This window comes from Balaenoptera physalus, assembly GCF_965194825.1.
Source record: "Balaenoptera physalus genome assembly, chromosome: 11".
Taxonomy (NCBI): Eukaryota; Metazoa; Chordata; class Mammalia; order Artiodactyla; family Balaenopteridae; genus Balaenoptera; species Balaenoptera physalus.
Genome location: NC_138896.1, coordinates 108,019,926 through 108,033,188, shown reverse-complemented (window position 1 = coordinate 108,033,188; position 13,263 = coordinate 108,019,926). Strand labels below are relative to the sequence as shown.

Below are 13,263 nucleotides of genomic sequence, written 5' to 3'. Positions count from 1 at the left end.
TCCTAGGTTTAAGGAAATACAATTTACTGATCTTTACTTTTCTGTTGTCGTATTTTGTGTCCTTTTCAAGAAATCTTTGTCTACCCCAGAGTCATGAAGATATTTTCCTGTGTTACAGTCTAGATATTTTAACTTGTTTCACGTTTCACATTAGATCACATTTAGATTTGTTTCTCTGGCTGGTGTGAGTAGGAGTCAGAACCCATTCTTTTTTCAGGTGGATGTTCAATTGCCCCCATGCTGGGCGTGTAAAGACCTTCTTCCCCCACTGCACTGTTACCTTAGGAACCAAGTGCAGACGAGTAGGTCTCTTCTGGCCGCTCTGTTCTGTTCTGTTGTCAAGCCGTCTTTGCACACTGCCTCGATTTACTGGAGTCTTCCAGTCATTTTTGATATCTGGTCATGCGGCTGCCCCCGGCTGGGGCGTGTGATCTGGGCTGCTGCCTGCTCACCTGTAAAACCGTGGTGGGCATAGGACCCTCTTCCTAGAGCTGGAGGGAAGGTGCCGTGGCTGCAGGTTGGGGCCCGCCAGGCGGCTCGGCCAGGCCAGAGATCCAGCTAGGCAGCCAGGGTGGCCCAGCGTCTCCCAGGCCGGGCTGGGGTGGTGAGCAGGTGGGCGGGGTGCTGACTTGGGCGGGGGGAGGGAGCTAGGCTGGGGGAGGTGCTGCAAAGGGCAGGGGGGCACTGGGGGCTGCCCTGCCCCGGGTGATGGATGAAGGCATCTCTAAGGGGCTAGGTTGGGTGGGCCCTGCAGGTGGGCTCAGCCCAGCAGCTCCTGCTGGTTCTCGGCCGTTGTGTCTGGGATCCCGGGGCAGGAAGGCAGCGCTCAGGATCCTTCTTGTTTGTCCATCTTCTAGTCATTGTAAAAGGACTCCCGGCACCACCAGCGTCTGCGGGGGACAACCCTGCCCCCCCACCAAGAATACAGAACATCAGAGCTGCAGCACTCCCTGGGCTGTTTGCTCAGGCCCCGCAAACATCCTGTCCAAACAGGGTGCTGGTGGAGGTGGCCGCTCATCACCCCGCAGGTGTAGCATTTTTTGCAGCATTTCCGAAGCCACCATTCTTCCGGGCTCTGATGTCCGGGAGAGGGGACTGTCTAGAGGGGTCATGACCTCCAGGTCGGATTGTTCTGGGCACCCACTGCCTGTGATCAACGGAGGTTAGATTCCCTGGAATCTCAGGATCTTTTTATAACAGCATGTTTCTTGAATAGGTAATACCTGCCCACGATAAGGAAAACACATAAAAGACACAAAAGAGGTAAACAGTGGATGTCAGCTTGCTCCCTCCCTCCCCAGGGCCCTGTCCCTCCCTGAGACACCCGCTGCTACCCGTTTCTGGGACCTCCTTCCAGAAATCCTTCACATATGTCCACGTGTTACTTTAAAAAAGATCAACAGTGACTTGTTATACATACTGTTCAGCACTGAGCCTGTCTTCTTCATTCTTTGTGATATATTTGGAAACTGTTCCACAGAAGTGAGTGAAGATCTAAGGCGTTCTTTTTAACACTTGCATGAGATTGGGCGGATATAACACCAATCATTTAATCACTGCCCTGTCGATGGGGGTTGGTTGTTTCTGGATCTTTGCTGTCACAAATTCGGACGCAGCCAGGATCCGTGACTTGCATGTCTGTGCCCGCGGCACGTCTGTCAGCCGTTAGGTTTCTAGAAGGGGAAGTGCTGGGTCACTTTTTTGTTTTCACACTGCAATGCATTATGTTCTCTTTATTGTGGTAAAATACACATAACATAGATTTGGCCATTTTAACTATTTTTAAGTGTACTAATCCGTGGCCTTAAGAACATTCACACTGTTGTGCAGCCATCACCACCATCATCTCCAGAACTTTCTCATCTTCCCAGACTGAAGCTCTGTCCCCTTTAAACGCTAACTCCCCATCCCCCTCTCCCTGTCCCTGGTAACCTCTATCTTGCTTTCTGTCTCTGTGAATTGGCCTATTCTAGGGCCCTTATATAAGTAGAATCATATAATAGTTGTCCTTTTGTGTCTGGCTTGTATCACTTTTTGGGTCACATTTTTAAAAGACCCTTTGCCTCTTTAGTCTTAGAATTTTCTAATCATACTACGTTTTCCAGTAATATTTTTGTCATGGAGTACGTGTGCGTAGAAGAGCGTGAGGGGCTGTCTCAACAGTTAAAGAAGGGCACCCACCAAGCCACCAGCCGTGGGGACAGAAGCCACGGCCGCCCTGACCTCCTCCCTGCTTACCACTGCCCTGGCTTCTGTGAGCACGAGTTCCTTCCTTTTCTTTACACTTTTACCACCTCAACAGGTGCTTTGCTTTCCTCTGGGTTTGAACTTCACATGAAAGGCAGTGCGCAGTGTCCTTCTGTGACTGCTTCTCCCCTGACGCCGTGTCCCCGTGATTCACCGTGTGGTCACCGGGCGCCCACTTGCACAGCGTGGTCATGCCCTAGTATCCACCTTCTCCTGTCCTTGGGCGCTCGGGTTGTTTCCAGTTTGGAGCTACTGTTTGTGGGTCCCCAGGTGGAGACCACGGGCGCCCGTTTCTCCTGGGCGTGGACCTGGGGGTGAAATCAGCACGTCATTGGGTTCGCGTGTCTCCGCTTTCCTGGGTGATGGTAGATCATTTTCCAAAGTGGATTTGTCCTCCCTCCACTCCTCAGGGGTGTCAGAGGCGGGACTCCTGCCAGAGTCAAGGTCGTGCTCTCTGGCTGGCAGGGCCTGGTGTCCTGACTCTGAGGGGCAGCCCGTGGGGACGCATCTGGGAGCCAGGCTGATCCCGGCCCGGGTCACCCACGAGGCTGGTGAGAGCCTGCCAGCCAGCGTGCAGCTGTCACAGTGGGAGGTGGCCTTCACCTCTCTGGCCACGGTGCTCGTGCCTAACCGGCAGGCAAGGAAGGCCATGCTCGCTCTGGCCGAGCGCAGGCAAAGTGGACAGAAATGGGGGAGTCCGTGAAAACCCAGAGCAGAGCAGGGAGGGATCGCTGGACGCCCCTCCTGCCTCTTCTCCTGGAGGGATTCCTGTCCTGTCCATCCTTTTATCAGCCTGTTCCTCTGTAATTAGTTAATTAACTGAAGAGTAGTCACCAAACACCTTCTGTGTGCCGGGGGCGGGGAGGTACTGCCTACTGAGCTCCTGTTCTTTGCCAGACACTGGCTTCTCCCCTCCCCGCTTTGTGAAATGCGGGCGGGAGGGGTGCTTTGCCCATTTCACCGGCAAGGACACAGAGGCTTGAGGATGAGTGACTTGGCTACGTCCCGCAGGCAGGGAGGGGTGCCCTGGCTGAACGCCTGTGCTCACGGTGATGGGTCAGACACGCCCAGGCTCGCCTCTGAGACTCAGTAGAAACTGCTATGTGGAGGTGATGTGTGTGAGTGTAAAGGTCTTCTCCCTCCTTTTCCTAAGTCTGTGCCATTGGGCTGTGTATTTATACATCTGGAGATCAAGGTAATTGTCCCATTTCACGTGGTCGGTGTGAGCTTTGCATGAGATGGTTTACACCACGGGCCTGGGGTGCTCCGCCAGCCCCAGGTTTTATCAAGCACCAGGTCTGTGCCGGGCACTGGGGACCCTGAAATGACCGCGACCCGTTCTTGGCCCCCGAGACCCTCTCGCTCTGCTGTCTGAGGCTGGCATGTCCCTGGCAGTGACGTTGTGTATGTACCAAGTGCTGCTGTGAATGAGGCTGGAGGAGGGGCTGTTTGTTCTGCCCGGGACGGAGGTGGGTGCTGGCGGGACCACAGAGGATGGAGAGGCAGGGAGTGGTGTGCAGATTGGCTTGTTAAGGCTGGGTAGTTGGGCAGGGTAGAGGAAGGGCATTCCCAGCTTGGCGCGGCATGTGCAAAGATACGGTGGCACAGAGAAGCCTGCTAGCTGGTGGCATAAGAGCTGAGACGTGAGTCTGGGCTGTGCTGTGAGGGCCCCGATTGTCGCTCCGGGCAGGGGTGCTTTGTCCTGCAGGGCAGTGGCGTTCCAGTGGGGTCCGTGGACCACAGGGCTCCCCGAGATGACTCTGAGCTGGCGAAGGCCAGGGCGTTATGAGCAAAACTAAGTAGGGTGCTGCAATGAGGGTTGGGGTGCAGGTTAGTTTAGATTCAAAAGTCAGGGAGATCCTGCCTGAGGAGATGAGAGCTCCAAACAAGGACAGCCCTGTAGAGAGTGGGGGTGGGGCAGGGCTCAGGGAAAGGGCAGAGGATTCCAGGCAGAAAGTACAGTGCGTGCAAAGGCCCTGGGGCAGGAAGAGCCTGAGGGGTTCAAGTGGAGAGAGTGAGTGAGAACGGAGACGCGGTGGGGAGGTCGCAGGGCCATACCAGGTAGGTCTTGGTAAAGAAAGGGGGGACTCGGGGGGGCTGTAGGCCGTGGAGAGACACAGTCTGATTCATACTTGTGAATGAATGGTCATTCTGACGCCATCTGGAAGATGGACCAGAGGAGGACACAGGGGAGCAGGGTACCTCTCGGGCCCAAGAGATGGTGGCAGAGTGAGGGGCGAGGTGGTGACGGGGGTGACTTTGGAGGTGGCCCTGCGGGTGACGGATGGGAGGAGGGAGGTGAGGAGGAAGGAGAACGGGCCCAGGAGGGTCCTGAGGTTGGCACAGGGAAGACCAGGGGAGAGGTGGTCCAGGGAAAATCGTCTGCTGAACAGATTCTGGCCGTGGGATTGCCGGGGATGCCTGGTGGTGGTCGCTTAGCCAGCTGTGTGTTTGCAGGAGACGGACATGAAGGAGGGCACCCAGGTGCGGTCAGCCAGGCTGGGGCGTGGACGGGGAGGAGAAGAGGCCCTGGGGCTCAAACTCTGAGGGGTTAGAGAGAGACAGAGGCTGGGGCCTCGGAGGGGGTGGTCAGGGAGGGGGCCTGGGGGTGGGCCTCTGGACGAGCAGCAGGGGTACACACCTTGTGGGCTTCGCCCGGGCCCCTCTCCCACGCCTTGGACGGTACCGGGCAGCGCCGCGCTTGGCCCCTGTGCTGATTCCCCCTCCCGCTCCAAGTGGGTGGCCCTCCCCAGCATAAGGGGTCACGCCCCTGAGTTCCTTTGTCTGGAAAGAGGGGAAGCCAGGATGGGAAAGGCCAGGAGAGAATGGAGGGCAGGCCGCCAAGCGCAGGCTGAAACCTGCATCTGCTCGGGAGGGGCAGGAAGGGAGCCCCATTCAGTTCACAGGGAAATAGAGCCTCCTCAGGCTGGTGCTTAGATTCGCAGAGAGGGCTTCCAGGATCGGCTGCATCAAGCTGCCCATGCACAGACAGGAAGCTGAGGCCGGAGAGGAGAAATTAAGGCTTGGGACTTCTAACTCCCCGCCTGATCTAGAGTGAGCCTAGCAGCGGTACTCACCATAATACCTGTGGGGATGAAAGTGCCTGGACTTACGCCTGGCCCGTGGCGAGCACCAGTGCATTCCAGCCGTTACTGTTCCCCTGATAGGGCATGCATCTCGTGTCATCTGGCTGAGACCCAGGGATCTGTTGGAATCTCCTAATCTCTGTAAGACAATCTTGGAGAAGGTTTAGGGAGAAAAAGTCCAGTCCAGTAAAAGAAAGGACGTTCTGAGCTGAGCTATGCAGAAAGGGACAAGCTGCCTGGGCAGAGCGAGATCCCCACCACCAGAGGTATTCAAACAAGGTGAGACCCCCACGTGCACGGAGTGTGATGAGAGAGGATTAAGCGTGGCATGGTGGCGTCACTCTCAGGGGCCACAGAGACTCAAGTCACAACTCTGACATTGTAGGGGAAGAAACAGACAAATGAAAAAGTAAGCTCATAAATAAACACGAGGGTTTCACGTAGTGATAAATGCAGTGTGGAGACTGGAAAGTGAGTGATGTGATCAGACTGGAGCTGTCTTTTGCCATACAGGTATTTTAGACTTTTCTGCAGTCGATTGTATTAAGGTTTTCCTTTTTGCTTGTGGATTTTATTTCTTTTTTTCCCCCAGCTTTATTGAGATGTAATTGACCTATAGTATTGTGTAAGTTTAAGGTGTACAATGTGATGCTTTGATATACACATGTGTAGTGAAATGATTATTACAATAAAGTTAGTTCACACACCTGTCACCCCACACAGTTACCATTTTCTCTTGTTCTTGTTTGTGGTGAGAACATTTAAGACCTACTCTCATTGCAACTCTCAAGTTGTTAGCTATAAGCACTGTGCGGTGCATTAGATCCCGGAACTTACTCGTGTTGTAACTGGAAGTGTGTGCCCTTTGACTCACATCTGTCCATTCCTCCAACCTGCTCTCCCCCAGTTCTTGGCAAACATTCTACTCTGTTTCTATGAGTTTGGCTTTTTTAGATTTCACATATAAGTGATATTACAGAATTTGTCTTTCTCTGTCTGAGTTATTTCACTTAGCATAATGACCTCAAGGTCCATCCATGTTGTTACAAAAGGCAAGATTTCCTTCCTTTTTATGGCTGAATAATATTCCATTGTGTGTGTGTGTGTACACCACATTTTCCTTATCCGTTCATCCATTGATGGACACTTAGGTTGTTTCCATGTCTTGGCTATTGGCTATTGTGAATAATTTGATGAACATGGGGATGCAGATATCTTTTTAAGTTAGTATTTTCATTTTCTTCAGATAAATACCCAGAAGTGGGATTGCTGGATCGTACGATAGTTCTAGTTTTAATTTTTTTGAGGAGCCTCCATAATGTTTTCTATAGTGGCTGCACCAATTTACATTCCCATCAACAGTGCATGAGGGTTCCCTTTTTTCTACATCTTCACCAACGCTTGCTATCTCTCGTCTTTTTGATAGTAGCCATTCTAACAGGTGTGAGGTGATATCTCTTTGTGGTTTTGATTTACATTTCTCTGATGATTAGTTATGTTGAGCACCTTTTCACATACCTATTGGCCATTTATGTCTTTGGAAAAATGTCTCTTTTGGTCCTTCGCCCATTTTTTAATATATATATATATATATATATATTTTTGCTATTGAGTTTTATGAGTTCCTTATATATTTTGTATGTTAACCCCCTTATCAGATACATGGTTTGAAAATATTTTCTCCCATTCCATAAATTGTCGTTTAATTTTATTGTTTCTTTTGCCGTACAGAAGCTTTTAAGTTTGATGTAGTCCCACCTGTTGATTTTTGCTTTCATTGCTTGTGGTTTTGGTGTCATTACCAAAAATTTGTTGTGAAAACCATTGTTAAGGATCTTTCCCCCCTATGATTTCTTCTAGGAATTGTATGGTTTCAGTAATTCATTTTGAGTTGATATTTGTATATGGTGTGAGACAAGAGTACAACATCATTCTTTGGTGGATTTTATTTCTGAAGAAGTCTCTCTTTACCCTAAAATTATATTCCTTGGTTTTCTTCTAATATTGACTTCATAGATTTGGAATTTATTTTTGTGTGTGATGTGTGGTAGAGCCCAACATCAGATAGTCAATCCTTTCCCCGTTGAGTGTGAATGCCACTTTTATTATATACTGAATTCCCATATGCACATCATCCTGTTTCTGAATTTTATTCTGTTCCGTTGATCTCCTTGTCTTTTTAATTATTAAAACTTTAAAGTATGCTCTCTTCTTTTCTTTTTGGAAATTTTCTCAGGTATTTTTAGACATTTCCTAGTTGGGATGAATTTTAGAATCAACTTGACAAATTTCATGACGAATTATTTTGGGACTCTGGGATTCCACTTAAGTTGTAGGTTAAATAAAGGAAAATTGACATCTTTACGGTATTGAATCTTCCCATCTAGACACATGGTATATATTTCTAACAAAGTAAACTGTTATATATCTATGAGATAATTTTTTTTCTTCATGTAGATTTAGTGTGTTTACATAGATTGATTTCCAGGTTTATTTCTTTTTTCAGTGGGATTTTTTTGTCTTACCTTTTCTATTTAATTGTTGCTGGTGTATAGGACAGCCACTAATTTGTGTATGTTGATTTAGCTTTTGGCCACCATATAATAATAATAAATTAGTATTCATTTAAGTACGGTGTTAATATTGATATCTTTGGATTTTCTAGAAAGATGAACTTGTAACATCTGCAAATAATGACTGTCATCTCTTCTAATACTCCTGCTGCTGCTTTTTTTCTTGCTTTATTGCATCTGCTAGCATCTCTAGGACACTGTTAAACAGTAGTGTCAGTAGGTACTTTTGTCATATTTCTGACTTCAGTGTGGTGTGTGTCTAATGTTTCTCCACTGGGATGTGATGTTGCTACTTGTTTCTGGTAGACACTGGTTATCAAGAATTTTTTTTTTTCCTCCTGGTGCCTCAGAGCAGCCCTCAGGTTGATACTGAAGCTTATTTCCCCGGCTTTCAGAAGGAAAATTGAAACTCAGAAGAGCTCAATGACTTGAAACGCCCCCTAAGCCAGCGAAGAGGATGATTCTTAGTGAGCTCTTTCTGTTCCTAGAATCTTGCAGGCTGCTGACATTTCTTGGTGCATTTCTTCCTCAGCCCTGCCAGGTTATGTGAACTGCTCAAGGACATTTAGAGATCCTTGTAGGCTTCAGCAGCTGTGCAGCTGTAGGTCCTCATAACAGAGCAGGACACTGAGTCTCTAGGGAGGAGAAATGGCTATACATGGTAGTACTAAGATGTGGACCCAGGTTCAGAGTTATTCTGTGACACCCTGGTGCTCCTCAGCACGTATGCAGGTGTCTGAGATGGGCTTCATCTTTGAATGTTGGAGGCAAATGGCTGCATTAATTGCATTCCTTATTTCCTGGTTCCTTATCATCTTAGCAAGACTCTCTTTTTTTTAATTGATATATTTATTCCCTTTTATTCCCTTTCCCCATTGCCATTTCTCCCTCCGCCTACCCTAGGCAACCGTTCTCTTCAATCTGTGTGGGTTTCTTTTTTTTTTTTTTTTAATGTGTTCATGCAAATGTGTATTGTAATTTTGCATGCAATCTTTTCAATTCATGTAATGGATCTCACTTGGTTTTTTCCTGTTTCCCCTCAGCGCTCTGTCCTTTGCTGCTCTGTGTTGCTGTGTGTACATGTGTCCAGCTTCATGATGTTGTGTGTACGTCTCGTCTGCCATTTCTGACGTCTGTGGAGTCCTCCGTGGAGGACGTCCCCGTGTTCTATTCGTACTCCTCCAGTGATGGACATCCAGGCTCCCGCCAACCCACTTCCATAAATCACATTGAAGTGAGCATCCCGGTACTGGTTACATATGGGTCCAGGTAACAACTTCCCTGCCATACACACCCGGGAGCAGGACCACTGGGTCCTGGACGATGCCTGTGTTTAATTGTGTAAGAGGTGCTGGGTCTGCCTCCAGACTGGCTGCTCCAGTCACCACTCCCACAGCCCAGGGCACGAGGGTTCGCACCTGTGCCTGGCATTTATCACTCTTTCTCATTTTTCCAGTTTCAGAGGTATTTTACTTTGGGGTTGGTTTTTCTCATGTTAATTTTCAGGAGGTTACTGTATTTCTCAATAGCAATTCTTTGTCAGTTTTAGAACATTCCAAAAACATCTCTTAACCTGTCAGCAGTCTGTTATATTTCTCCACAGAGTTCTTTGTTATACAGAGAATTTTAATTTTGAGGTAGGAAAATTCATCCATTTTTTAGCCTATGGTCTGTGCCTTTGAGTTTTAAGACATTCTCCCAACCCCCGACTCCTGCCCTCCCCGGTCACAGGTATTTTCCCCAGGAGCTTTCCTCGATGCTGTCGCTATTTCTTAGGTCTTGTCCTGTCTTGGTGTCTTCTCTGGTCCCTTGGAAGCAGAGCCTGAGTTGGGGGTTCTTGTGCACGTGGTTCATTTGGAGAAGCTGCCCAGGGAGGGGGGCAGGGAAGGAGCTGGTAATGCTCCTGGTCGCACGGGGAGCGTTGGAGCGGGAGTGGCCGCACGGGGCTGTCCCCTTTGAGACGGGCTTGGCCCTTGAGGCCCCACTACTCAGTGATTGGCCATCCTCCTCCCAGCCCTCTCCCCCTGGGTGGACTTGCCCTCCCAGGCAGCTCTGCAGAGAAGGCTGTGCTTGTGAGCTGCTGGGGGGCAACGGGTGCAGGCAGCGGGTCAGTGAGTTCCCGGTCCAGTAGTGCGTGGGGATCTGGCCCAGCGCTAGCAGCGTCTACTACACCCGCTGGGCCTAGACACCTGGGAGCCGTGCACCTCCTCCAGCTGGTGACTCTGCCCGTGTTACCACCCGCAGTGTCCACGAAGGACCTGATCGAGACGTGCTGTGCGGCCGGGCAGCAGTGGGCCATTGACAACGACGAGTGCCTGGACATCCCCGAGAGCGGCGCTGAGAGCGATGTGTGCAGGTAAGGTGGGCACCGGCTCCATATCCCTGCGTCCTCCTCCCCACCCCGGGCCCCGCACTGCCAGGTGAGCACCACTCCACCTGCGTCCAGGTGCCCGCAGGTGGCTGGATGGGGCTGCCTGGCCGGCTGGCCGGGCTCTCTCCGGGTGTGGGGAGCCCGAGACGGGCCCCAAGAGTGAACTAACCGTGCAGACTTGTCGCCGGCCTGGTGAGCACGGTCGGAAGAGCACACGTTGGGACCGCTGTCACCTGGGGACAGCCAGGTGCTTCTCTTACCAGGTGCTGTGTTGCTGCTGGGCGGTGCTCAGCCCACTCGAATTTCCCACCTGAGCCTTGAGCCGGGGCCGTCAGCCCTCCTTTTTTCCCCACTTTGCTACCCTGGGGTCTCAGGAAGGCTGGCCTCTCCCCGTGCTCTGCTGGCTGTGCTGGCGGCTTCTTCTAACAACAGTGTTCTCCGCAAAGGAAGCAGTCATACCCACGCCCTCCCTGTGCCAGGCCCGGGCGACATCCTGCTCAGCCGTTCACCCCTTCTTTATTCCAGGGATGCCATCTTGTCCAGCCTACTCCTCTTTCCAGATAAGGAAGATAAGGTTCAGAGAGGTGATGTGATTCACCCAAAGCCACACAGCTCGTTGGGAGCTTGGCCAGGATTAGACTCCACGCTTCCTCTTGTCCAGCCCACAATGCCTCCATTAGAAACATTTAAATTCTAGCCTTGTCCCTTTCCTTTCCCTTTGGTCATCCCACCAGTTTGGGCTGCCTAGGAGTTAGAGCATGCCGCATTCAGGAGGCTTGAACTAGTGCGTGCTTGTATCCCTCTTGTGATGGGACACTCACTACTTCATAGCCAGCCAGTTCCATCACAGGATTGCCCTTGCTGGGACACGCCCTTCCTCAAGTGAGGCTGAACCCTTTCCTCAAGTGGGACTGAAGCCCACCTTTTCAGCCCCCTGTTTTGTGTGCTGGCCCATCAGCTGTCTCTGCCCGGGGCAGCCCTACAGTTATTGGAGGCATGACCAGGGACCCTGGCGGTCCCAGGCCGACCACCCAGCCCTTCCTGAGATTGGGTCTCCCTTTCCTTCTCAGCCCTGTCGGGGGGCTTGGAGTACTGACCCCCTCCCTCATCGGTCAGGGACACAGAGCCCAGTGGGACCCAGGCCTGAGTCACCTTAGTTAAGCTGAGAACAAACCCCATGTCACTTGGTGAGGATGTGCTGGCCTTGCCGATGCCCTGGCGCCAGCAGGGGCCCCACCCGCGGTGGACCTTGGCGGGGGCTTCGCTTCCCTGAGCTGCAGGCTCCTGTGTGAAACGGGGCCTGCGTTCCCTCCTGGCGGGGTCCCTGGGAGGACGGGGCGCTTGGTGGGGCTGAGGCGCACCTCTGTTGCAGGACGGCCCAGAAGCACTGCTGTGTGTCCTACTTGAAGGAGAAGAGCTGCATGGCCGGCGTCATGGGGGCCAAGGAGGGCGAGGCATGCGGGGACGAGGACAACGACACCTGCGGCGTCTCCCTGTACAAGGCAAGCCTGCCCTGGGGCGGTTGTGGCCTGAGCCTGCAGGTCCTTGAGGGCCGAGGGCGTGGGCCGCCCTGTGGGGCTCCTCTGAGGGGAGGGTACTCATGCCTGGGGGCGGGGGAGCTCTGCATCTGCATAGAAAACATCACCAGTTACCATGTGGGCCGACTGATTCGGGAAATATTGTTTGAACACCAGTCTGTGCTGGCCCTGTTTTAGGCATTAAGAATGCAGAAATGAATAACACAAAAACCCCTTCCCTCACGGGGCTTTCTTTTTCTTTGGTCTTTGTGTAACTGGCATTTCAGCTGAGTGTAAGTAATGTCCCCAAGGTTCATCCATGTTGTTGCATGTGGCAGAACTTCCTTCCTTTGTAAGGCTGAGTAATATTCTGTGTATGGAGAGACCACATTTTGTTTATCCATCATCTGTCGATGGGCACGTGGGTTGATTCTTCCTCTTGGCTGCTGTGTATATTGCTGCTGCGAACGTGGGTGTAAGAAAGCCCCTCTCTAGAGGACAGACAGTACGTCCACTTACATCACATTGGCTAGAACTTAGTCTGATGGCTGCCTAGCTGCAAGGAAGGCTGGGTAATGTAGTCCTTATTCTGGAGAGGTCGTGTGCCCACTGCAAATCTGGAAGGAGGGAAAATGGACTTTGGGGGCTAACAGCTGGCTGTCTGTGCTGTAGAGGATGAGGGCAAACTTGGAACAGTTTCGGGAAGTATCACAGAAGGATATTGTGTTTGGGAGAGAGAAAGGGACGGAGTTGAAGAAACCACAAGCCTGGATGACGGTCGAGGGACCTCTGGAGGAGGGCACCATTTGGCAGAGGATTTTGACATCGAATTTTGTCTCATTGGGGTCAATTTTTCCTAAAAACAACTGATATTAGCGAAAGGACCTTGGTGACCGGCGAGTTTAGAATTTCATTTGTGTTTATATGTTTGACCCTGGACCAGTCCTTTTTCCTCCATCTATAAAATCCTCCATCTATAAAATGGGGATAATAGTTCATGTCTTTTGGGGTGGTTGTGAGGATCAGAGGTAATGCAAACTGTTTACCAAGTATGTGGTGGGTCTTCACTAAGTGGATATGTTCACCATTGGGAGATGCAGTCTGGAGTATCAGTGAGCTACTGCTGTGTTAACAAACCATCCCAAACCTAGTGGCTGATGACCGGCTCAGGTCATGAGTCAGGGTAGTTATGCTGACCTGGGCCATGCCCAGCTGACCTTGGCTGCCACCAGCTAATGGTTCTGCTGGCACTAGATCTAGGATGGCCGTAGCTGGGATGACACTTTCCTGTTCCATGTGGTCTCAACCTCCAGCAGGCTAGCCTGGGCTTGTTTAGGTAGTGGCTGAGCAGGGTTCCAACATGGGGGATAGATGTGTGCAAGGCCTTTTGAGGCCTGGGCTCAGAAGAGGCACACTGTCACTTCTGTCTCCTCCTGTTGGCCGAAACAAGTCATGAGGCACAATCAAGA

At 51.1% G+C, this 13,263-nt stretch overlaps 1 protein-coding gene across 4 annotated transcripts in view; it reads left to right on the top strand.

Annotated features, from left to right (window-relative positions):
* FBLN2 (fibulin 2) overlaps positions 1-13,263 on the top strand; it is a 76,213-nt gene that overhangs the window by 42,883 nt on the left and 20,067 nt on the right. For all 4 annotated transcript variants that reach the window (XM_082414265.1, XM_082414264.1, XM_082414263.1 and 1 more), the window contains exons 3-4: positions 10,151-10,262; positions 11,650-11,779. In XM_082414265.1, the coding sequence (XP_082270391.1) occupies positions 10,151-10,262; positions 11,650-11,779 (242 nt within the window). The remainder of the gene's footprint in view (positions 1-10,150; positions 10,263-11,649; positions 11,780-13,263) is intronic.